Source organism: Ochotona princeps, chromosome 13, assembly GCF_030435755.1.
Source record: "Ochotona princeps isolate mOchPri1 chromosome 13, mOchPri1.hap1, whole genome shotgun sequence".
Lineage (NCBI taxonomy): Eukaryota > Metazoa > Chordata > Mammalia > Lagomorpha > Ochotonidae > Ochotona > Ochotona princeps.
In genome coordinates, this window is record NC_080844.1 from 27,334,793 (window position 1) to 27,359,404 (window position 24,612).

At 47.0% G+C, this 24,612-nt stretch overlaps 1 protein-coding gene across 2 annotated transcripts; it reads left to right on the forward strand.

Annotated features, from left to right (window-relative positions):
- The first annotated feature begins 11,834 nt into the window (after positions 1 to 11,834).
- Positions 11,835 to 24,448, forward strand: NRBF2 (nuclear receptor binding factor 2). 2 transcript variants are annotated; one of them, XM_004583414.4, is made up of 4 exons: positions 11,835 to 12,036; positions 20,165 to 20,249; positions 21,925 to 21,965; positions 22,964 to 24,448. In XM_004583414.4, the coding sequence occupies exons 1-4, from the start codon at positions 12,007 to 12,009 to the stop codon at positions 23,657 to 23,659; spliced, it is 852 nt and encodes a 283-aa protein (XP_004583471.2). In that variant the 5' UTR covers positions 11,835 to 12,006; the 3' UTR covers positions 23,660 to 24,448. The 2 variants fall into 2 exon arrangements, with proteins under 2 accessions (XP_004583471.2, XP_012781935.2); XM_012926481.3 differs by lacking the exon at positions 20,165 to 20,249.
- Positions 24,449 to 24,612: the final 164 nt, after the last annotated feature.

The following is a 24,612-nucleotide window of genomic DNA, read 5'->3' on the forward strand; positions in this document are numbered from 1 at the left end:
ATTGGGGAGTGAATGAGCAGAGACAGAAGATCTCTTTCTCTCTTTCTCTGTAACTCTTCCTTTCAAACAAATAAATAAATCTTTCAAGACACAGAGAGATCACAGTGTCAGAAAGAAAGCCAAAAAACTTCAGGAGCAGTCAGTCTTGTTCTTTTATAGCAACACACTCCCATGGGGGTCCCATGAGAACTAGCTTAATTTCCCCTGGCAAGTATGGATCCCCATTAGGCCCCACCAATTGAAGATTCCACATCCCCTCCCAACATGGCTACCTTGGGGACCAAGCTCTCCCACATGAAGCTTTGAGCAACAACCAAGCAATGGTACACCTCTGCCCCAGAGGTGCATTATAGTGCCACCATGTTTCCTTCATTAACATCTTCATCAAATTTGTGATCATATTTCTAATCCACTTACTTCTGGGTTGACTTCTCTACTACCATCGTCTACCTCCTGCCAGGCAGATGCAATGTGTTCCAAAAATATCTGTTGATTGACACCACAAGACACTGCGGGAAGAGGGAGTGGTCTTCAGCCCTATCGCACGATCTCAAACTCATGGAGCACATTATTTCCTCCTGAGAGCAGAAGGAGCCTGTCCAAAGATGACACACTTTCTTTTTTAAAAAAATACATAAATAATAACTTCCTTTATTTTTCAGAGGCTTGTTTATTTTTATTAGACATATATACAGAGAGCAGGAGAGAAAGAAAGAAACATCCTTCATCCACTGCTTCACTCTCCAGAGAGGAAGATCTTCTATCCGTTGATTCAATCCCCAGTGACTGCAACAGCCGGAGCCGAGCTGATCTGAAGCCAGGAGCTTCTTTCAGGTGTCCTATGCAGGTGCAGAGTCCCAAGGCTTTAGACCATTATCCACTACTTTCCCAAGCCACAGGCAAGGAGCTGGATGGGAAATGGAGCAGCTGGGACATGATAAGACGCCCATATGAGATCCCGGCACATGCAAGGCAAGGACTTTAGTCACTAGGCTACCATGCTGGGCCCAGAAGACACACTTTCTGAGCAGTTTGCAAAGAGCATGATAATCAGGATCAAGGCAAGTCGTGTGGAATTTCAGAATAAAAGAATGCTATATGGGCCCAGTGCGGTAGCCTAGTGGCTAAAATTCTCGCCTTGCAAGCACCGGGATCCCACATGGGCGCCGGTTCTAATCCCAGCAGCTCCACTTCCCATCCAGCTCCCTGCTTGTGGACTGGGAAAGCAGTTGAGGACGGTTCAAAGTCTTGGGACCCTATACCTGCATGGGAGACCCGGAGGAAGCTCCTGGCTTCGGATCAGCGCAGCACCAGCCGTTGCATTTACTTGCAGGAGTGAATCATTGGACGGAAGATCTTCCTCTCTGTCTCTCCTCCTCTCTGTATATCTGACTTTGCAATAAAAATAAATTAATCTTCAAAAAAAAAAAAAAGAAAAGAAAAGAAAAAGAAAGAGTGACAGAGAGGGAAGGATAGAGAAGAGTTCTGACTTACTCTCCAAATACCCGGTACCAGCTGCAGCTGTGCCTGACAGGAACCAGGAGCCCAAAGTGACGCAGCTCTGCTCCGTGGGCAGCAAGAACCCAAGCACTTGGGGTGTCATTCGGTGCATTTCCAGGTGCATCAGCTGGAAGCTGGACTGTGGACAGAGGTGCTTACCGAACCCATGCTCTGAGACGGGACGCGGGCTTCCCAAGCAGGCACAGTACCACGTGCTGGAGCCATCACCAGCTGCCTCCCAGTGTGCTCTTCAACAGGAAGCTCAATGGAAGCTGAGGCTACCTGAACCGAGGCACCACATACACGATGCAGCTCAGGCTTAACCTCAGCCCCACGTACCCACCCCAGGACATGACGCTGGCATATGCTGCACATTTGCTGCTGGGTCACCAAATACGCAGAACCCTGCAGGCCGCCAACACGTCTTCCCGCCGACTCCGAAAACTCACTGGTCCTGGCTGCGCTGACCCCACCCATATTTGTCAGTGTCAAATTCCACATCTACAGCCCACAACAGTCACCCAACTCCCCGTATTTTTAGACTTCTCACCAGTCCTGTGGCAATTTGGGATTCACAGCCTCACAGCCTCTGTCTACTGTGGTCTTACTGCACTCTCTGTCTTTCTTATCGCACTTTCTGTCTTCACATTTTCTCAATAACCACACATTTTTCTTGCCTTTTCCCTGTCTCCCAAAACATACTTTCATTAGTTCCTGGGGGATTTTTAAAAACAATTCATCTAAATCATCTACTTCAGAAGCCAGTTTGAGAACAGTGGGATCAGTATTTTATCCAAGACGCTGAAAAGTACCCGTTGCTTAAAATACCACTTTCCAGATCACCCAAGGACTCCGAGGAAGCGGTTCCGGAGCGTGTTCTGGCCAACTGACCCAGCGCTGGCTGCACGGCCAGTCCCGGCAACTCTGAGCCAACGCTGCTCACTCGCGACACCCAGAGTACGCGCTTGGGAACTGCATGAGACCCGTCAGCCACGCTCCGGGGCTCCCCGGACTAGAGCATCCGTCTGTTCAGGATGCCTGGCAGAGAGGGAGGCAGAGCCGGGAATCCGGCCTGTGGAGCCAAAAACTGGGATATCAGATTACCATCATATGCAGGGGTGACTTTTCATGACGCTTCTCGTGCTTGGCTACATAACAGCGCGTTCTGTGATTGTCCTACTACATATAATAGAAATGAGAGTCTGTGGCTAAAAAAGACTAGCACTGAAAACCTTCATTGTGCTTGACAGAAGCCTAGGAAAATCTTTGCTGGATTTGCCCTGATGCTTCATGCCTTTCCTTTGGCTGTTGCACCCACAGTTATGTATATTGTAAAGCCATTTTAAGGCCACTAGAAAGTATCCTTTGGTTTACCAGAAAGCTCAGGTATGTCTCCCCTGTGATGGACAGAACATTTTGTGTCCTTTGGGCTGTTGGCCTTTCAGTATTCTCTCCAATGAATAGCAGGCTAGAACAGTGTAAGTTCTCTCTCCCTGCCTTAGGAACCTAAACTTTTACAATCTGGGTGGGCAGCATTTACAACTCCAGCAAATGTGCCAGCCTTTTTTTTTTTTTTTTAAGAAAAAAAATCCACTTACCACTATAACAATAATAACTATTTCCAAAATAAAACTCCCTGGACCAGAAAAGAGTTTCAATATAATATGCCCCACTTATTACAGCAAGAATCCACCCCAAGTCTGGCCATCTTTTATAGAAGAATTTAACAAGGGTGTTCCCATAAATATATCATACCACACTACAAGTTGAGGAATATCTGAGTGACTTAAAATGCTCAAGCTCTTGCCATAAGAACTATTCAAAAATCGTAGCCTGGATTCTCTTTTTCTTCTCTTTTTGGGCATGGGGACCCGCACACAAGAAAGAACTGCTCATCAGGGTCTACAAGTATTTACAATAAGAAACTCGAATCTGAAATTGCATGTTTATGTACAGAAGGGTGTGGTTCGACAGGGACTGGCAACTAGGGACAATGTGCACTGGATGTATTTTCTTCTTGGAGGAAAACAATACATAGATTCTGTCAAGGTAAACCTCAGTACCACCTGGAGTATGCAAAATCCAGGAGTGGGAGTGGGCCCAGTAGAGAGACAGTGGGCACCTCCCTCTTGGGTTGCCACTCCCACTGGTGTGCATGAGAACCAGGACTGGGGCAGGCATGGCTAGACAGCGAGTGGCACCCAACAGCATGTGTGTTGGCTGGATAGTGCGGGCTGGTTGAGTTGAAATAGCCTTCAATGCCCATTGACATGTATGAAAGCTGAATGGGATGTGGGACAGACTGGACCAGATTGCTGTACATACTGGCAAGAACAAAAACCGGGGGGGGGGGGGCGGGACTGGTGGGATTTATTGTAGATCACTCCAACTAAGCCGCTGCTCCCACTGGTATACATGAAGGCCAAGTGTGTGGTGGGCAGGATTGGGCTGGGCTCTTACACCCATTGATTTGTGTAGAAGACAGGGCTGGAGGCAGAACTGACCCAGCAATTGCAACCACCAACATGTGCATAAGCTGATTGGGGTGACAGACTGGGCCAGACCCTGTATTGGCAAGCACACACATGAATCAGGTCTGGGATCACGTCAGATGAAGTTTCTTTGGGGATCTCCCCAATTGAATCACTGGACTCAGAACTCCAACCATGGAGAGAAGTACAGGTTCCATGGTCTGACCAGGGAGTGCATGTGTCAGAGCTGGGCCTCCTCAGTACTTAGATGGAGCCCAGTAGACAGCATATCCAGGTGCACATGGAGGATAAGGCAGTACATTGGAGTCTGCAGAGGACACCTGATACCACAACAGAGGATGGAGGACAGAACAAATTGGTCAACTATCCCAGCCAAATGTTGGCAGTAAATATCTGGGCAAACAGAGACTCTAAGGTGGATTGGAAAGATTTCAATGTGCTTAGAGTGGTGAGATCGGCAATAATTCAGATTTGTTGAACTATTAAAACCTCTTGAGCAGGACCCTCAGAGCATGACCCACATTGGGGATCCTGGGGTAGTATCGGGTGGCTGTCTTCCATCCCAGGATGCAGAGGCATTTGGGAAGCTGGGTATGACTTCTCTCCTTGTCTCTCCTCCTTCCCCCAGACACAGAAAAAAAGAAAATGTGGAAATGGGGATCTCACCCACCTTCCTGTAGCCCTTGGCCCTAATCACCCTAATCAACTATGTAAAAAGCATCAAAAATTAAAATAATTAATGGAAATAAAATAAAATTTATGCAAGGAAAAGTGTGATGAAAAATGGCTTGGGGGTCACCCTTACATAGCCCGTTAAGCCTCCACCAGTGATAGCAGCAGCCTCTATGGGTGCCAGTTCGAATCCTGGCTGCTCCACTTCCTATCCAGCTCTCTGCTAATGGTGTAGGAAAAGCAGCTGGAGATAGGTCAGTGTCTGGATTATAGAAGGCCCAGTTGACATTCCTGGCTTCATCCTGGCCCGGCTTTAGCTGTTGCTTCCATCTGTGCAGTGAAGCAGTAGAGGAAAGATCTTTTTTTTTTTGAAGACTTATTTATTTTTATTGGAAAATCAGATTTATAGAGAGGAAAGAGAGAAGATCTTTCATCTACTGATTTATTCCCATCTGATTTCATCCATCTGATTCACTCCCCAAGCAGCCACGATGGCCAGAGCTGAGCCAATCTGAAGCCAGGAGCCAGGAGCTTCTTCCGGGTCTCCCACACGGGTGCAGGGTCCCAAGGCTTTGGGCTGTCCTTGACTGTTTTCCAAGGAACATGCAGGGAGCTGGAAGGGAAAAGGAGCAGCCAGAACATGAACTGGCGCCCATATGAGATTCCAGCACAAGCAAGGTGAGGATTTTAGCCACTAGGCCATCACTTCAGGCCCTAGATGGAAAATCTTTTTCTCTTTGTCTATCACTCTGTCTTTCCCTTCTGTGTAACTCTAACTTTCAAATAAGCAAATTAAAAAAAATTATAAATAATGACAGCTTTGAAAGAAAACAGAGCTGAAACCACATAGGGTCTTACTGGCAAGAGTGAAACTTCAGGCACCAGCAGAGTGGCATAGTACATTCATCATTTGCCTGTGGTGCAGGTATCCCATTTGAGTGCTAATTCTTGTCCTGGAGGTTCCACTTCCCATCCAGCTCCCTGCACATAGCCCGGGAAAGCAGCAGAGGATGGGCCAAGTCCTTGGGTCCCTGCATCCACACGGGAGACCGGGAAGAAACTCCCAACTCCTGGCTTCAGTTCAGCTCAGCTCTGGCCATGGCAGACATTTGAGGAGTGAGATCTTTCTCTCTCTCTTTCCTTCTCTCTGTAAATCTATTTTTCAAATAAAAATAATTAAATCTTAAAAAAAGATAAAAAATGTGGACTTTGTTATTCGTGTGATTAATAAAAGAGGCTTGCCAAGCAAAGGTCATGATTTAGCTTTGCCTCGTCATCATGACTGTGGAGAATGAACCACAAGAGAGAAGCAGAGGGACCAGCTGGGCTGGCAGGTGTTCAGAGAAAAGAAGCTGGTAGCTTGGCCTAACATATTAGCCAAGGATGGAGAAAGGTGAGTCACTTCAGTAACAAGTTTGGGAAGAGTCAACAGGACTTGGTGGTGATTAGACCTGAAGAGGGTGCCAGAGGAACTGATCAAGGAGGGCCACCAGGGGTGCTGCCCTGAGCAACTGGTGGCTGTGGTGCTTAATTCGAGATAGGACAAGTTTTTGCTTGTGTGTTTGCTTTAGTGAGGGTCCAGAGTTCTGGAATGTTCTATTTGAGATGTCTATTAGACACTCAGGACTTCAAAAAGGTACATAGGGCCCAGCGCGGTGGCTTAGAGGCTGAAGTCCTTGCCTTGCATGCACCGGGATCCCATGTGGGCACCAGTTCTACTGCTGGTGGCCACGCTTCCCATCCAGCTCTCTGTTTGTGGCCTGGGAAAGCAGTCAAGGACAGCCCAAAGCCTTGGGACCCTACACCCGCGTAGGAGACCTGGAAGAAGCTCCTGGCTTCGGATCAGCACAGGTTCGGCAGTTGTGGCCACCTGGGGAGTAAACCAGCAGACAGAAGATCTTCCTCTCTGTCTCTCCTCTTCTCTGGAAATCTGCCTTTCCAATAAAAGATAAATAAACCTTGGGCCCGGCGGCATGGCCTAGCGGCTAAAGTCCTCGCCTTGAATGCGCCAGGATCCCAGTGGCTCCACTTCTCATCCAGTTCCGTACTTGTGGCCTGGGAAAGCAGTCAATGATAGCCCAGAAGCTTTGGGACCCTGCACCCATGTGGGAGACCTGGAAGTGGCTTCGGGCTTCTAGCTTCGGATCAGCGCGGCTCTGGCCACTGAAGTCGCTTGGAGAGTAAATCAGTGGGTGGAAGATCTTCCTCTCTGTCTCTCCTCCTCTTTGTGTCTCTGACTTTCCAATAAAAAAAAAAAAATTAAAGTAAATAAAAAAAAAAGGGATCAGCTGAGGGTGATATCTGGGTTTCACCATCGAGCATATTGTGGGAGTGCGCGCCATGCCCTGAGCAAGGGAACAGAACACAGATGGTGAGGGGGAGGGCAGGGTGGAAAGCTCAGTTTTCAGTGTATTGAGTTCTAGATGTGTGAGTCACACCAGTAAAGATGTTCACAGCCTATCAGCTGACCATTTTGATCCCTGTTTTAGAGATAAAAAGCAACCACCACAACAACTGAGGTTTCAAGAAATTCCGTAAAGTCAGACGACACCCAGGTTTCCCGGGGGAAACAAATGTGCAGATTGCAAAAACTTTAGCCCAATAAGCTGATCTTAGGGGTGCTGTAGGGGGGCTTTGAATGCTTTACCTCCTGCTGGACAAGAACCTGGGAAATAGAGTTTTATAACATTAGTATCATAATCTCTAATTACTCATGTGAATAGTCACCCAACATGGGGTAGATAAGGTTTTGCTACCAACTAAATAAATTACAATTTCAGTTTATGGGATATATTGCATTTTAGAACTATGAATAAAAACATACTTTAATACTTTTTCCATGCTATGGAATCAGTCAAAGGACAAAATTACAAGTTAACCTGATGCTCTCCATTGGCTTTATTTTGAATGGAGAATCATGCAATGCCTCCTTCCATAAAATAAAGTGAGCAGAATCAAAGGACAAAAAACAAAGCCGGGCCCGGCGGCGTGGCCTAGCGGCTAAAGTCCTCACCTTGAACGCGCCAGGATCCCATATGGGTGCTGGTTCTAATCCCGGCAGCTCCATTTCCCATACAGCTCCCTGCCTGTGACCTGGGAAAGCACTCGAGGACTGCCCAAAGATTTGGGATCCTGCACCCACGTGGGAGACCTGGAAGAGGTTTCTGGTTCCCGGCTCACTTGGGGAGTGAATCATCAGATGGAAGATCTTCCTCTCTCTCTCCTCCTCTCTGTATATCCGGCTTTCCAATAAAAACGAATAAATCTTTAAAAAAAAAAAAAAAAAAAAAAGCCACCATTTCCAAGTTACTTTACTTATAAGGCTGAGACAGGAGGCTGAACAATGCAAAAATTTCAGAAGGGCTCACGTTGGGTTATTCTAGGTTACCTGCCTTTGTAAGAGGAGGCAAGCCAAGGAGACCTGATTAGCATGACAATTGAATCTAGCCTAGTCTGCCAACTTGGCTGCTTTCTCTAACTCTGGGCTTCTCCTAAGCTTAGGTAACAGTTTAATTTAGGTTGGCCAACATCAACTTTTGCAAATGGTGACTCCATTTTAATTTTTAGTCTATCCTGTTGAATCCAGCACTAGTCCAAAACAATAGACTCCTGCCTGCAATTTTTATTTAACAAAGCCAAAGGCATAGAGTTTCAGGGAGAAAGTCGTGTCATGTATTTCCAAAAAGACAAAATATCAATAGAAGTTATCAAACTTGGCAACCAAAAGATTAACACTAGTATCTTCAGGGCACTTCCCTTAATAATGAAGAACCTCAGTATCAAAATCCCAACTATTTGTTCGTGGCTCATTGCTACTAAGAAACTGGGAGCTTTCAGGTCAAAAGGCCTATGTGACCTTCAGCACTGATGGGTCCCAATTCTTATGAATCAAGGCCCCCCTAGTTTGGTTATCTCACAGGTGGCTCAAACTAATTAAATGGGGGCTTACCTTAGTTGCTGGAGGCATGGGCTGTCCAGCTGAGATAGGTAGGGAATGTGTGGTATTTCCCCTCACCTTGCAGGCTATTGTGAACTTCCCCTTTTCAAGCTATTGTGGACTGCCCCTATAAAAACCCTATGAATGTGCTGTTCGGGGCCACACTCCAGTAAGGGGTGTTGGTCCTGGCTGGCTGGCCGGTCGATCAGCCAGCTACCTGCTCTCAACCAAGAACCCAGGCTTGGATGTGCTGAGCTTCAACAAACCATCCTTGTGTACTTGGATCAACTTCAGACTCCTGGTGATTTCTGGGGATCTCAAAATCTGGGCACAACAATAGCATTAAATAAGGGGAGTAGAAGTCAGTTCTTAGAGTTACAGCAGAACAACCTCCATACTTAATAGCATGATTAAAGATTAAAAGCCAAAAAATGCAAAGCATGAACAATTCAACACAAGTGGAGGGGCTGGCGCTGTGGTGTGGCAAGCTAAGCCCTGCCTGCAGAGCTGGCATACCATACAGGGAGCTGCTCCACCTCCTACCCATCTCCCTGTTTATGGCCTAGGAAAAACAGCAGAAGCTGGCCTAAGGACCCCTGCACCCACTTGGGAGAACCAGAAGAAGCTCCAGACTTGCTTCTGGCTTTAAATCAGCCGAGCTCTGGCTGTTGCAATCATTTGAAGGGTGAATCAGCAGAGAGATCCCTCTCTCTATCGCCCCTTCTCTCTGTAACTCTGCCTTAAGACAAACAAACAAACAAAAAAACAAAAAAACAACTGCAACTATCATCTACTGCTACTGGTTCCAGGGCTTGTATAAACATTTTGGAAAATTGTCTCATGGTATCTTCTAAAGCTGTACATATGCACCACACACAATGTGGCACTCCTAGCCCTGGGTGTGTGAGCAACAGAAATGCATGCCCATATGCTCCCCAAGAAAGTGGACACAATGTTCATGTTAGTGCTGTTTGGGGGCATTGCAATGCTGGTGAAGACTCTTTGTGTTGCATATCAAATTGATTACAGACAGAGTCATGCATGTGCTGTCGGGGTGGGGACCCACAAACTCTGAGCTCAACTTAGTCCAGGATCTCATCTTTCCACTGACAGAAAGACAAGCAGAGCAGAAAAGCAGGGTTTATGAAAGGGCAAAGGGACAGTATGACTTCCAGAGGGAACTGTCCTACCCAGGCAGTTTATAGGGCAGGGGGTGTGGCTGCAGCATACATGGTGATCTTCAGGAAAGGGTCATGGTCTCTGGGATGAAAAACTGAGGCTGCGCAGCATGAGGCCAAGTGGGGATGCCAAGTCCTCAGTCATGCTGAGTGAGGATGCAAGGTACTGAGGTCTAGATGGTACAGATGGTGCCAGGGTTGGCAGAGCTTAGCCCTCTCACTGACTCCCTGCCTCTCCCACATCACGTGGAAGACAGTTGGTCATGAACTACTGAATACAATTCAAATCCACATCGTGGGGCCTAAACAAAGAGGGGGGTGTATACAAGTTATTAATAAGAATTGTAGCAGGTGTTTTAGAAAATGTACCTATCTATTGTGGGGCAGCCATCGCTGTGCAATGGATTAAGTTGTTGCTTTTGATGCCCATGTCCCATACTAGAGCGCTAGTTCAAATCCAGGACATCCAGCTGCACACTTCCTGTGCAGCTCCCTGCTAACGCTTCTGGGAAGCAGGAAATGGTGACCCAAGTACTTGGGTTCCTGCCTCCTACATGGCTGACTTGGGTGGTGTTTGATCCCCTGGAATCAGTTTGACGCAGCCGTGAATGCTGTAGGCATTTGGGGAAGATTTCTCTCTCTGTTCTCTCTCTCTCTTCTCCTTCCTAGGTCTCTCTCTCCTTCACTTTGTAAATCTGACTTTCCAATAATCTTAGGACCCTGCAGCCATGTGGGAGACCCAGAAGACACTCCTGGCTCCTGACTTCAGATCGGCACAGCTCCAACCATTGTGGTCACTTGGGGAGTGAATCATTGTACGGAAGATCTTCCTCTCTGTCTCTCATCCTCACTGTATATCTATCTGACTTCACAATAAAAATAAAATAAATGCTTAAAAAAAAGACTAAGTATATTCTGGAAGCCTCTGACCTCTTTTACATCTTCTTTTGAGTCTTTTCCTTCACCCTAACAGTCCTGAAACCTTTTCTTTTCTATTCATTTATTCATTAATTACAGTGTATTACATGACACAATTTCATAGGTACTGGGATTCTCCCCCCTTCGCCCCAAACCCCTCCCCCATGGTGAGTTCCTTCACCTTGATGCATAACCACAGCTCAGGTTCCGTTGGGATTCCCGAATTAAAAGCTCACACCATACCTGAAACCTTTTCTTACTGGCCTTAGAGTTGTGATAGAGGACATTTCCTTGTCTTGGCGGTTTCTGTGAAACTTTCCTGGAGGTTCTCGCTCCACCTTGGTTACCCCGTTACAGTTTCCCATCTGCTTGCTTAGGGCATAGCTCACATCTTACTTGTTACATGAATTCTGCAACAGAAAGAGCCTGGCATAGTGACTGATACACAATCAAATGGTAAGTAAGTCCTTTATCACATCTGGGTACTCATACTCTGTACAGATTAATTACATTTGAGAGGTGAGGAGGAGAGCTACAAGTTGGCGAGAGCAAAAAGAGGTACCTCCTGTCTCCCATGCATTGGGTCACTCCCGAGAGCAGGCTAGAGAGGGGGCGGAATCAGGAAGTCAACGCAGGTCTACCACATGCGTGGCAGGAATCCAGCTCAGTCAAGAGCCACACAGGACCCCGAACCCTGAGCTCCACTGGGGATCGTGGGCATCTTAACTGCCAGGCTAGCCAGGGTAAATGCTCCTGTCTTGGCTGTCTGTGACCGGTTGTTTGCTGTGTTCGTTTTGGAGCAACTTGAGGATACAATCCTGCTCGATTCAACAGCGAGAGGTGTCTACTGTAAAGTGCATGGCTTCATAACATTGCCCACATCCGCTTTTTTGAGGTCCATGGACAAAAGTGCAAAAAGGGGAGGACAAGGAAGGTGCAGCTAAGCACAACAGACCTTACAGAAGTCTAATGATAGAAGTCAACCACAGAACACAGCTCTGCAAGTGACCATCAAGAAACCCGCACTCCCCAACGTGACGTCGCCTCTCGCGAGAGGAGGCCTTGACGCCGCCGCGGCCCCGCCCGAGCGCCCACCTGGAAGCCGCCGCCGTGCGTGTGACGTCAGGGCGCCGTGCGTGCCGCGGCGGCGCCGGAGGAGGAAGTGGTGTGGCTTTCGCTCGGAGTGCTCCCACCGCCGGGGGAGCGGGGCCGCCGTCTGCGCCGCGGCGTCGCCCTCCCTGTCCGCCGCCCTCCATGAGCCCCGGCGCCTCTGCTCGCCTGCCCCAGGCCGCCGCTGACCCCGGGGTCTATGGAAGTAATGGAAGGACCCCTCAACCTGGTGAGTGGCCCCCGGACGGTGGCCTTTGCCGTGGTCCGGTCCCGGGAGTGCCAGGTTGACTTTTGGGGCCAGGAGGCGGGTGTGGCACGGGTGGTCCCGGAGGCTGGGGGGCGCGGCAGGCAGGCAGGTCGGCAGGCCGTGACCCCACTCGGGGTCCCCAGGAAGCTGTCCTCCTCGGGGGCGGTTCTGGGGCTCCGTCCTCTGTCTGCCTCGGGGTCCCGGGCTGCTAGGGCTTGCCAGTAACCGAGGTTACCGTCTCCTCCCCGAGCCGCGAGCAGTGCCTCCCAAACGCCACGTAGCCACCTTCCTGCAGCCTGGAAGGACACCGAGGCTGGCCAGGCAGAAATGGTGTGCAATGCTGGTTGCAACTTCAAGCTGGGGGCAGAGGATGCCTCTCCACTTGGGAGAATTGGAGTAAGAATTACTCTCCCTAACTTTTCTCACTCGTTTCTCGCAGTCAGACGCGTACAGGGAACCTCACTTATCCCCCGGTTAAAGTAGAGACAGTCCAGGTTTTGGTCAATTTCATCACCGGGTTTCCTGAAAACACCAAAATATTTGTGGTTCTCAGCTTTCCTGCTGGTTGGCTGTTGTGCTAGTATAGCCTTAGGGATTTGGGTGTTGCAATTAAAGCACACAAACACCCTCAAGAAACACACGTGCTTTCTGGACTGGCCAACTTATCTTTTGGTTTTCTGGAGAGGTTGCTTTAGATACAGAAGTCAGATTGGTTAAGGTTGCAGACAGGAAAACGGGTCAAGCCACAGCTTTACATTGCTTCAGTGGTGATGCGATTGGAAGAAGGCTTCGGAGGACTCGTTTCTCACACTGGAACTTAGCCCTGCTGTGGAAGGTGTTTGCTCTCTCACAGGAGCAGTGGAGCCTGGTGGTTTAAGATGGTAGCCAACAGACTCTGGGACATCCGTGTCCTATATAGAGTGCCTGGCTGGGTTCCAGTCTCAAAGTTTCTTCCCTTTCAAACTTGAGCTCTTTTTGCAGCCTAGTAGGTAGCAAGTGATAGCCTAAATGTTTGAGTGCCTGCTTCTCACTGGGGTTACCCTCAAGGCTCCTGGTCTGGGCTGTCCTGGGTCGAGGAAGAGTGAACCCCCTAAAGAAGATGTCCGCATCTCCTCCTCTCTCCCTCCCTTTTCCCCTCCCTCCCTCTCGCCTTTCTCTCTCCCTCCCTCCCTCCACCTTTTCTCACCCTCTTCCCTCCACCTTTCAACTGAAAGAACTATGAGAAGGAGGCACAGCAGAACTTTGAGGATTTGGATTCTAGTTTCACCACTTCCCACCCGTGTGACTTCTCAGTTTTGGGTCTGTTGTGAAGGTTGAGGAATAAATAGGTGTACAAAGTGCTTAGAATCGGATCTGAAAGAGATAGCTATTACAACAAGGCTTCCGTTCCTCATCCTCAGACTAGTGGAATACGGACCTGGAGTGGGTGAGCTGCGTGAGCCTGCAGTGTAGGACGTAAAGCTCTGAGAATCACTTGTGCGGGTCTAGCCTCTCTGACGGCCACTTCTTGCTTCCTTCAGCTCTGCCCCCGTTGGTGGCTATCCTTAAGAATCAGACTACATTTGTTCCTTTTTGAAAAACAGAAATGTCTTGCATTTTTGTCATTTGTGGAGTGACATACAGTTTGTAATGAAATATAATAGATGACTCAATACTGAAATTTCATGAGAATTTGATTAGCAGTAGCCAACTGTTTATAGAGAGCTTTGGAGTTCCACTGTCCTGTGGGGTGACCAGTGGGTCAGTTTCGGGGAGCATCCACTCTGGCTGCAGGCTCAGTCAATCTCGCCAGCTGCCTCCAAGTCTGTGGTGTCTCAGGAGGAGACGAAAACTGGGTGTCGGTTGGACGTGCAACCCAGCCATAAAATGTACCTGGGTAGATTTTAAAAATTTGAATACTGGCAAACTCTTGTACGCCAGTAGACACCTAAGCTAATACCTTGTTGAGTCGATGTGGGTGTTGTCAGTGCTGTGGTTTAATGAGCGCCTTTGAACATCTCAGTGGCGCACACAGGCTTTTGCAGTGGCATCCCATCACAGTCTGTTGTATGAGGCCCACAGCACATAGATGTGTAATCATGTGTCATCACCACTTCCTTGAGTTTGTTTTGTTAGCTTTTTCCTTTAGGTCAGTTTTTAATGTGGAAAGATTGCACCATAAGGTATTTCTTTCTGTTCGTTTCATTTGGTTGTTACGGCTGTTGCTAACACGTATGAAAACGTTAGTGAGGTAATCTATAGTTCTTTGGTTTGTTTGCTGTGAGTTTGAGAAGATCTGGTGCCAGATCTTTCTGTGGGACTGCTGCTGCTGCTTTGCTTACCTACCCCAAAGAGCAGGGCCAATGTGACTGTATGACTGTGGTGATTGTCTCTGCGTTTGTCCCTTACAGAGTACTGGGAATGTATTTACTGAGTGATTGAGTTTCCCTCCAGAGCGGTCAGTTCTCAGATAACATGGCCCAAGGAATGGCCGCGTATATCTCAAGGCTTTGTAACTGCCTCACTAAACTTACACTAGTATTGACAGTAAAATATTTTTATTTATTTACCTTATTGGAAAGTAAGATTTATAGACAAGGAGAGGGAGATAAAGATCTCCCATCTGCTGGTTCACTCCTGAGTGGAGGTAATAGCCTGGAGCTGAGCTGTTCAGGAGCCAGAAGCCAGGAGCTCTTCCGGGTCTCCCACGTGTGTGCAGGATCCCAAGGCTTTCAGCCGTCCTCCACTGCTTTCCCAGGCCACAAGCAGGGGGCTGGATGGGAAGTGGATTAGCCAGGACATGAACCAGTGCCCCTATTGGGATCCTGTTGTGTGCAAGACGGACACTTTAGCCACTAAGCTATCACTGTTGGCCCAGCAGTAAAATCTTTAAAACAAGGTTTTTTCAACTTCTTCCATGTTGCCCTGAGAAACCGCTAGAGAAATTCATTCTCTGTCACAAGCAAGACTGAACTGAATGGAAAGCCTCTGGGGAAGGGCGATGGAGCAGTGAAATACACCCAGCAGTTAGGAAGGGGAGTCTGCTGGTTGGCTCCCAGCTAGACTGCTATAGGGTCAGCCGTGGGTTAGAGCTCCTTCCGTCTTCCTTTTGGTTCTTCGTATGGTATAGTGTTCCTTTTCATCTTTACATACAGCTTTACTCAAGAAAAAGAAGTAAAGAAACCAGAAATCATCGAAGGTGATATTTTTTCTTTGAGAAGTAAGACAATATTGAATTTATTTTTATTTTAAAGTTTTAGCTCAGTTTCACCTTGTTTAAGAGACAGATCTCCCATCTACTGGGTTAGCCCCCAAATGCATACAGTGGCTAGGGGCAGGGCCAGGCTGAAGCAGTTGGTGAGAATGGTCCTGGGGCTCTCTGCTGGGTCTCACAGACTGCCTGAGTAGATGGCCAGAACTGGAATGGAGGAGTTGGAATTTGAACCAGACAGCCTGATATGGAATGCTGGTGACACCATCTTAACTGCTTTCTGCCGGATGCTTAGCTGCTAGAAGCTTTTAAATAACCTGGTTATAGTACTAGGACTTTTGTTGATGACAGATGATGGGATCCCATTTGAAGTTATTTTAAGCCAAGGAGCGTAATTTAATGGGCTGTAAAGAAGGTCGCAGAAAGGGTAGAGTACAGTGTAGGTGAGTTCAGAACCCATGGATCTTGGTCAGCTCTCATAAGGCCCCTCGTTGGGGCCTGACTGCCTCACACCTGGCTGGTCCCTGAATGTCACCATGGTGATAACCATTTGAAACTTTTTTTAAGGTTTATTTAGAAAGGCACATTTACAAAGAGAGAGAGTGAGTTTAATCTTTTATCTATTGGTTCATTCCCTAAATAGCTGCAACAGCTGAAGCTGACCTGATCAGGAGCCAGGAGCTTCTTCCAGGTCTCCCACATGTGTGCGAGGACCCAAGGTGTGCCACCCTCTAATGCCTTCCCAGGTCATAAATAGGGAGCTATCTGGATGGGGAGTGGAGCAGCTGGGACATGAACTAGCACCCAAATGGGATGCTGCTGCTAGCAGGTAGCCACCGTGCCAGGTCTGAAATTCTTGATATACTGTCTGATCCTAAATATGACAAGTCTGGGGGAAGGAAATCTTTAGGTGGCCAGAGGACAAAATAATATAAGAATAATGCTACTCCCACAGAACTATATAGAAGCATTTACTAGAGGAAGTGCAGCTTACACAGAGAGGTGGTTTAATGACTGTTATTCTACCAAGAACACTAGTTAATGACAGATTAGTATTAATATGTGAACTCTTTAAAGATTGTCTTAAAATAAGAATTACTACTAAACTCCCTACACCATCTCCAGTTTTTTAAAAAAGACGATTTAGTCTGGCACACACTGCCAGCTTCTTGATAGCATGTACTTCCAGCACTTGTGTTTTCTTTCATAATGTGGAGTAAAAAGGTATTGTATGGTGCACTGTGATATTTTTTTAAAGATTTATTTTTATTGCAAAGTCAGATGTACAGAGAGAGGAGGAGAGAGAGAGAGAGAAGATGATCTTCTGTCTGCTGGTTCACTCCCCAAGTGGCCTCAACGGCCGAAACTGAGCCGATATGAAGCCAGGAGCCAGGAGCTTCTTCTGGGTCTCCCACTTGGGTGCAGGGTCCTAAGACCTTGGGCTATCTTCTACTGCTCTCCCAGGCCACACGCAGGGAGCTGGAAAGTAAGTGGAGCAGCTGGGGTATGAACCGGCTCCCATATGGGATCCTGGTGCTTGCCACTAGGCTGTCATATTAGCCCCCAGAATATATTTTTGCATATTTCAAAACTATGTGATTAAAAGTCATCTGTTCTTGGGCCCAGTGCAAAGACTCAATTAGCTAATTCTCCCCTTGCAAGCTCCAGGATCTCATATGAACACCAGTTTGTGTTCCAGCTGCTGCACTTCCCATCCAGCTCCCTGCTTGTGGCCTGGGAAAGCAGTAGAGGATGACTCAAAGCCTTGGGACCCTGCAGCTGCATGGAAGACCCAGAGGAAGCTCCTGGCTCCTGGCTTCGGATCAGCTCAGCTCTGGCCGTTGTGGCCACTTGGGGAGTGAACCAGTGGACTGAAGATCTTTGTTCTCTCCTTCTTTGCAGCCCTACTTTTCCAATAAAAATAAAAGTTTCTGTTTTAAATTATCCATTAAGTCTCCAGCCATTTCTTAAAACCCATTATTCTCAGAAATTATACTGTTTAATTAGTGTTTGAAGAGTAGAAAGTCTATGAAAGAATGATCCTACTTTTAAAGAGTGTTGCTTATTTATTCCTTGCAAAAATGGAAATGCATTCATAGAAATACCTTTTTTCTACTTTTGTCTTCACTTCTGTTTTATATTCTGTGCTTACCCAGACTATGTAATTTCAGTTTCAAAATGATTCTCAAACTTTTTTTTTTTATGAAACATAAGTAGCACATTTCTTAAAGCCAATTTTTAAGTTTGCTTTTGTATGAGCAGCTAATTGGTGCCTCCCATTTGCTGGTTCATTCCTAAGTGCCCAGGTCAGTCCAGGTGTCCCCTGGGATTGGCGGGCAACCTCGTCTGTGAACCATCACCTGCTGCCTCCCCAGCACGAGGCCGGGTTGGAAGCCGGACCCTGAGTTGAGCCCAGCCACTCAGATACGTGATGCACGAGTCTCAAAAGATGTCTGTCTTTTCATTTTATTTGGAAAATAGATATTTCATCCATGGGTTCACTCCTCAGATGCCTGTAACAGTCAGGACTGGGTCAGGTCAAATCCATCAGGTGAGAACTCAATCCATGTTTCATGGGAGAGTCAAGAAGTAGCCTGCTTGGGCCGCGGTCACCTGCTGCTTTCCAGTAGTAGTAGTGGGATGCTGGAATAGGAAGCATAGCCAAGTCTTGAGTCAGGCATCCCACTGTGGGACGGAGGTGTCCCAAGTGGTAGTTGGCTGCTGTGCTAGATACCTCTATGGGACAATTTTTGAAGAGCATGTATGATGTAAGTCATTTTACATCTAACTGAAGAAACATTCATTTTTTAAAAATGTGATATTAAAAAAAGCTGACCTAAATTTTTAAGGAGATAGAGCATTACACATTTTTCCTGTATCATAATTATGTGCTCCATAATTGTATTCCTTAATTATGTACAATTGTTGTACATTGTTTTTAAGTTACCTTAACCATGTATAGTTTGAAAATGTCTCAGTTTGAATGGCAGGCATGGTGTGACAGTGCGAGATCGTCCACCCACCGGTCTGTGCCCTCTCCCTGTCTAATGGCCACAGCATCCAGGTCTGGGCCAGACCGGAGGCAGCAGCCAGGAGTTCATGCGGCAGGAGCCCAGATACCTGGGCTGGCTTCAGCTGCCTTCCCAGGGGCTCTGGCAGGGAGCTGGGCGAGAAGCAAAGCCGCCGGGACCAGAGCCTGTTGTTTGGATGTGGGATACAGTTGTCCAAGGCGGCAGCTTGATCCACTCCTCCAATGTTGTCTCTTAAGTGTACAGTTTATAGTAGTGTTAGATTCACATTGTTGTGCAGCAGGGTGTGAAAACATTTCATCTTAGAACATGGGAAGTGTGTATACCAGTGTAACAGCTACGCCCTATTGCCCCTCCCCTCGTTCAGTGTAACAAATGTTGCCGTTCTACTTCACTGTTTCTGTGTGACTGCAAGTGAAGTCATACAATGTTTTTGTCTTTTACTTCACTCAGTATGTTGTCATGAAGTAGTACTGCACTGTGTATCAGTCTTTCTTCCACAGGAGAGTGGATGATGAGCTATCGTGTATACATACTACAGTTTATCAATTTTTATTGCAAAGTCTGATTTTACAGAGCAGAGACAAAAAGATCTTCCATCCCGGGTTCACTCCCCAAGTTGCCACAATGGCCAGAGCCAGAGCCAGGAGCTTCTTCCGGGTCTCCCATGCGGATGCAGGGTTCCAAGGCTCTATCTGTTAATGAACATTGGGGTTTCTAACTTTTGACTATTGTAAATGCTTTTATGAACATGGGTGTATAATGCTTCTCACTTTTTGAAAAGCTGTGCTAAATTGTATTTGCGTGTTTTAGTGAAGAAAACGTTTCACTAGTTACAAGATTTTAGCTGTCGGCTTTTTTTTCTTAAAATTTATTTATTTTTATTGGAAAGTCAGATATACAGAGAGGAGGAGAGACAGAGGGGAGGCTCTTCTGTCCAATGATTCACTTCCCAAGTGGCCGCCATGGCTGGTGCTGCGCCAGTCTGGAGCCAGGAGCCAGGAACTTCCTCTGGGTCTCCCACGTGGGTGCAGGTTTCCAAGGCTTTGGGCCGTCTTCAACTGCTTTCCCAGGCCACAAGCAGGGAGCTGGATGGGAAGCGCGGCTGCTGGGATTAGAACCGGCGGCGCCCATATGAGATCCTGGTGCATTCAAGGTCACCGTGCTGGGCCCTGTGCCTGCTTTCTTAATGTAAATACATGTTATGAAGGTTATATGACTGTTGGCTTGAGATAGGAAAATGCATTCCTGAATTTGTATGCCTCTTTATTAAAGCTCTCTTCACAGGAAGTTGTGGTGAGTCAGTGGGTCCGGACACCTGCATCCCTCACCTGACAGGGATCCTGTCCCGCCTCCATTCTGTATCATTTTCTGTGCAGTGGGGCACCGGGAGGAAGTGTCTGGCTCTTCTAACTTCAGTCTGGCCGGTCCCCAGCTGCTGCTGTGGGTGTTTAGGAGTGAATCAGCTGATGGAGGATCTGTATCTGTCTCTCCATCCTTTCTGCCTTTTAAAGTAAAACAAACAAAACTAAACTGAACCTGGAAGTATCAGCTTCTTGGAATTCAGGTGTTTTTTTTAAGTTCTTTTGAAATGATAATGTATAACGCAGATATGAGATGACCAGTGACTACTTAGCTGGTCCGTTACCAAATAGCTCTAATGTTGAAAGGGAAGGATTGATCGGGGAGAAACTTGTGGTCTGTGGTAAAGAGAAGTTGGCAGTCCTTTCAAATTATAGGGTGGTAGACTGTATTCATTACATTTCCCAAGATATTGAAATAGCTCTAAAGCTTGATATGTAGTATCAAACAGCATTTGGAATCATATTAGTAAGGTGTCTTATTCTCATGTTTTATAAGTTTGAGGAATTGGGAAATGTTTGTCTTCCAGGCTCATCAGCAGAGCAGGCGAGCAGACCGTTTATTAGCTGCAGGGAAATATGAAGAGGCGATTTCTTGTCATAAAAAGGCTGCTGGTGAGTATTTCTTTCCTTTTTAAGGGTTTGTTAATTTTTATTAGAAGGCAGATCCACAGAGAGAAGGTGAGACTGAAGATCTTCTGTCTGCTGGCTTTCTCCACAAGTGGCTGTGATGGCTGGAGCTGAGCTGAGCTGAGCTGAAGCCAGGATGCTCCTCCGGGTCTCCCATGTGGGCGCTGGGTCCCAAGGTTTTGGGCCGTCCTCGACTGCTTTCCCAGATCACAGGCCGGGAGCTGGAAGGGAAGCAGAGAAACCAAGATATGAACTGGCATGCAAGGCAACAACTTAGCCACTAGGCACCACACTGGACCTTGTTTCTTTATATTTTTAAGATTATTTGTTTCACATCCAGAGTTACAGAGAGAGAGGGTGGGGGCGGGCGCGGGAGAAAGGGATCTTCATTTGCTGGTTCACTCCCCAGATGGCAGCAATGGCAGCAATGGCTTCGGTGGGCAGGCCAGAGCTTGGAGCTTTTTCTGAGTATCTTACCTGGGTGGCAGGGGCCAAACCACTTGGACATCCTCCAGTTCTTTTCTCAGGCCATTAGCAGGGAGCTGGAGTGGAAGTGGAGCAGCTGGGATGGGAACCAGCACCCATATGGGAAGCTGGCATTAAAGGCCCTAGCTTTACCTTATAAACAGCTGCGCCACCGTGCTGGCCCCGTCATTAGTGTTTTAAGATGTACTAAGCTCGGAGCAAGCGTTTGGTCTAGTGATTAAGATGCTGCCTGTGTCTTCTGTCAAGAGTGCCTGGGTCAGATTCCTGGCTCTGGCTCATGTCCCAGCTGCTTACTAATGCGGATCCCCGGGGGATAAAGGTGATGGCTCATTAAGCTGGGGTCCTGGCACCATGTGGGTTTCAAGCTTTCACCTTTGGCCCCATCCTAGCCCCATTTGGAGAGTTTATCACAGTATTAGAGATGTGTCTTTCAAATCAATAAATCTTGCTTTTAAAAATACGGAATATAAGACTGAAGAACAATTTCTTTTCCCTAACGTCTCTTAGCGTTTTATTGAGAATGAAAGTTATAGTGGTAATGATATGTGTTGCCCTGCATGTACAAGGTTGACCTGGTTGATATGCCAGAATATTGATATTGATTGTTTGCAGGACAGTGCTGTGGGTTTCCCAGCAACTCCTAACTCAGTCTTTTTTTTTTTTTTTTTTTTTTTTTTTTTTTAAATGTATTTGAAAGGCACAGAAAGATTTTATCTCCAATCTGCTGGCTTATTCCCCAGTTGCCTGTAACAGCTGGGGCTGGGTGGGCCAGGGCAAAGTCAGGAGCCAGAATTTTGACTTCCTTGGGTGGGCAGGAGGGACTCAACTATTTGAGCCAGTATCTGTTGCCCCCTAGGTACCAAGAAGGTGGATTTGAGAGCAGAGCTAGGACTCATGCCATGCACCCTGCTGGGGGACACAGGCGTCCCAGACACCATCTTAACTCCCACACAGAGTGTCTGCTCCTCTCCCACAAGTCATCTTTCCAAATCCTAAAGATGATATACGCGTCATGCTGGTGAATGATGTCTGCCAAAAGCCATCCTTGTCATCTTCATTTGTGTCAGAGTTGCTTATAGGACCAGTATTCTCTGTCATATCAGGAGTATCAAAACTCTCCCTTGGGCTATTTATAAAAATGACAACACTCATTTCTGTCCTTTTCTTTAACTAGCATACCTTTCTGAAGCCATGAAGCTGACACAGTCTGAGCAGGTGAGACATTGTTTTGCTCTTATGAAAACTCTGTAGCCAAAATTAAAATGGGCCAGAGAAAAAAGGAGACGGAGACCAAGTGAACTATAGTCCTGACAGGCAGAAGCTTCTGTGCCCTTCACGGGGCTCCTTACAGATCTCAGATGGCCACGCCATTGTTTGGAGACCTGTGGGGGTCGTTCCTCATCACTCGCTCCTGATTGATGGTTTGCTCAAGTATCTCACAGGCCTGGCCAAGAAGAAAGAGTGTGGGGTGCTCTTCACTTGGGCAGTATGGTGGGAACTTAGATGAGATGACCTCTCCCTGTTTTTTTTTCTTTTTTAGTTCTCATTCAGTTCTGGCACTTTTAAATTTGGTCTGTTGACAACTTGAAATTTGTTCTGTTGACCCTTGACTGTGCCAAGGGTTAAAAAAATACATTCATCTAAAAATTGCTTCCTGTTTATGACATGGCCCAGTTACCTGAGGCCTAATCACAGTGTTTATCTCATTGGAATGGAAGGGATTGTTTCCGTGAGGGGTGTCAGGGCCAGAGAAAGACCTGGGGCTCCTCAGATGACCCAAGGGAAGCTAGCAGGCGAGTTGTATCCTGTGTGTGCCCGTCAGTGGTATAGAACCTGCTCACAATAGCTAGCAATGTAGTGTAGGTATACACTGAGCCATCTCTGCTTAAGAAGACTTTGTTTTTAGCTGGCTGTTGAGTTAGTAATGTCTGTAGAGGGGAAATTTCTAATTTGAAGCTGAGTACAAATGGCCCTGCAGAGCAGTAAGACATCCAGAACCATTCTGACTATGTTGATGGAGAACAGCACTTCCGGCTCCCTCGGTGAATGGTGCTTTGTTTATGAATGAAGACGTTAGCTCATCTAGAAAGACTGACCTAGTTACTCTGACAATATTTTGCGGTTATAGGATTTTGGAGTAGTGTCCGTTGGACGTTACCTTTAAGGAGACCTGAGATGCTAAATGCTGCACGCTACTTTCCTTCCCGCGACAGGCTCAGTTGTCACTGGAATTGCAAAGGGACAGCCACATGAAGCAGCTCCTCCTCATCCAGGAGCGCTGGAAGAGGGCCAGGCGCGAGGAGCGGCTGCGCGCCCAGCAGGACCTGGGCAAGGACACGGCGTCGCACAGAGCCTCCGCCGAGGACGCCGAGGGCCAGAGTCCCCCTCGGGCTCCCAAGAGCAGCCCCGCGGCCGAGAGGCGCCTGCCCCCCATCCCGGGTGTCTTTGACAGGGACCCGGACACACTGCTGTTTCTGCTTCAGCAGAGGAGTGAGCCAGCAGAGCCGTGCATTGGAAGCAAAGCCCCAAAGGATGATAAAACAATCATCGAGGAGCAGGCAACCAAAATTGCTGATTTGATGAGGCACGTGGAATTCCTTGTGGCTGAGAACGAAAGATTAAGGAAAGAAAACAAACAGCTGAAGGCTGAAAAGGCCAGGCTTCTGAAAGGGCCAGTAGAAAAGGAGCTGGATGTAGATGCCGACTTCGTGGAGAAGTCAGAGCTGTGGAGCTTGCCGCCACAGCCCGAAGCTGCCGCGGCCTCGTCCACCTGGCAGAAGTTGGCAGCGAATCCTGGGAAGGCCAAGGACATCCCCATCCCCAACCTGCCCCCCTTGGATTTTCCATCTCCGGAACTGCCGCTAATGGAGCTCTCTGAGGATATTCTGAAAGGACTTATGAATAATTAAAATGGGGAGACCATAGCAGTCAGAAAAGGAAGTAATATAGAAATAAAATTAATCTAGAACAAAAAAGGGAAAACCACACAGAAGGATAATCCCGGAAATGCAGCATCATCTGGCGTGCTGTGGGAGAAGGCACTGCCAGGATGTGGGAAGCGGTCCCTGGGAAACACGTGGCTTGTCTGACTCAGTGACGCAAGCCAGTGATTTCCACTCGACAGATGCTCAACTCCTTGGAGGTTCATGGTCTCCTGATAAAAACCAAATGGCTACCTGGAAAATTTTTTTCAAGCAACAGTTATTTTTCTTATCTTCAGGGTTAAAATGTATAGAAATGTTATGTGTAATTAATCTATAATGCCATAAATGATAACGCAAAAACTTAATATGGTGGCCTGAGGGCTACTTTATATTTGAAATCTGCTTTCCATCATGCATTGACTGAGTGCAACCTGTTGTGCACATCTGGTTGGTGTGTGTAAGGTGTGGGACACCTTTCTAGATGGAAGTACTTGTGCCACACTTCGTATTACTCAGAACATGGTGAGAACCTCAAGATCAGGAGAAATATTTAAATTTCCAATTTATGAAGAAAGGAACCAAATTACTAGCCTTTATTTTTAAATTACCAGTTTACATAATTAATCAGGATGCATTTTAAGTTCTAACTTTATTATATAATGCATCATTTGAAAATAGCAAGGACATATCCTGTTTTTAATGATGCATGAGTGAAGTAATGCTAGTTGGCAGAATATGATTGTTAAGAAATCAATAAAGTAATTGTGTTTCATACCTTTGTTGAATGTGGTTGATAGTTTAAAAGAAAGGCACTGATTAGGTTTCCTCTGTTGTGCAGTTTGAATGAATGGAACATGGTTACCTGGGAAGGTAACGGATCTTTTCCATTTTTCCTATCACTAGGGTGAATGAGCAAGTGGCAGTTTAGAGGTGTCCTA

Excerpts from the sequence above, each read along its gene's own strand:
- NRBF2 (XM_004583414.4), top strand. The coding sequence starts at position 12,007 with ATGGAAGTAATGGAAGGACCCCTCAACCTG. Across the intron at positions 12,037-20,164 it reads TGGAAGGACCCCTCAACCTG|GCTCATCAGCAGAGCAGGCG; the intron begins GTGAGTGGCCCC and ends TTTGTCTTCCAG. Across the intron at positions 21,966-22,963 it reads AGCTGACACAGTCTGAGCAG|GCTCAGTTGTCACTGGAATT; the intron begins GTGAGACATTGT and ends TTCCCGCGACAG.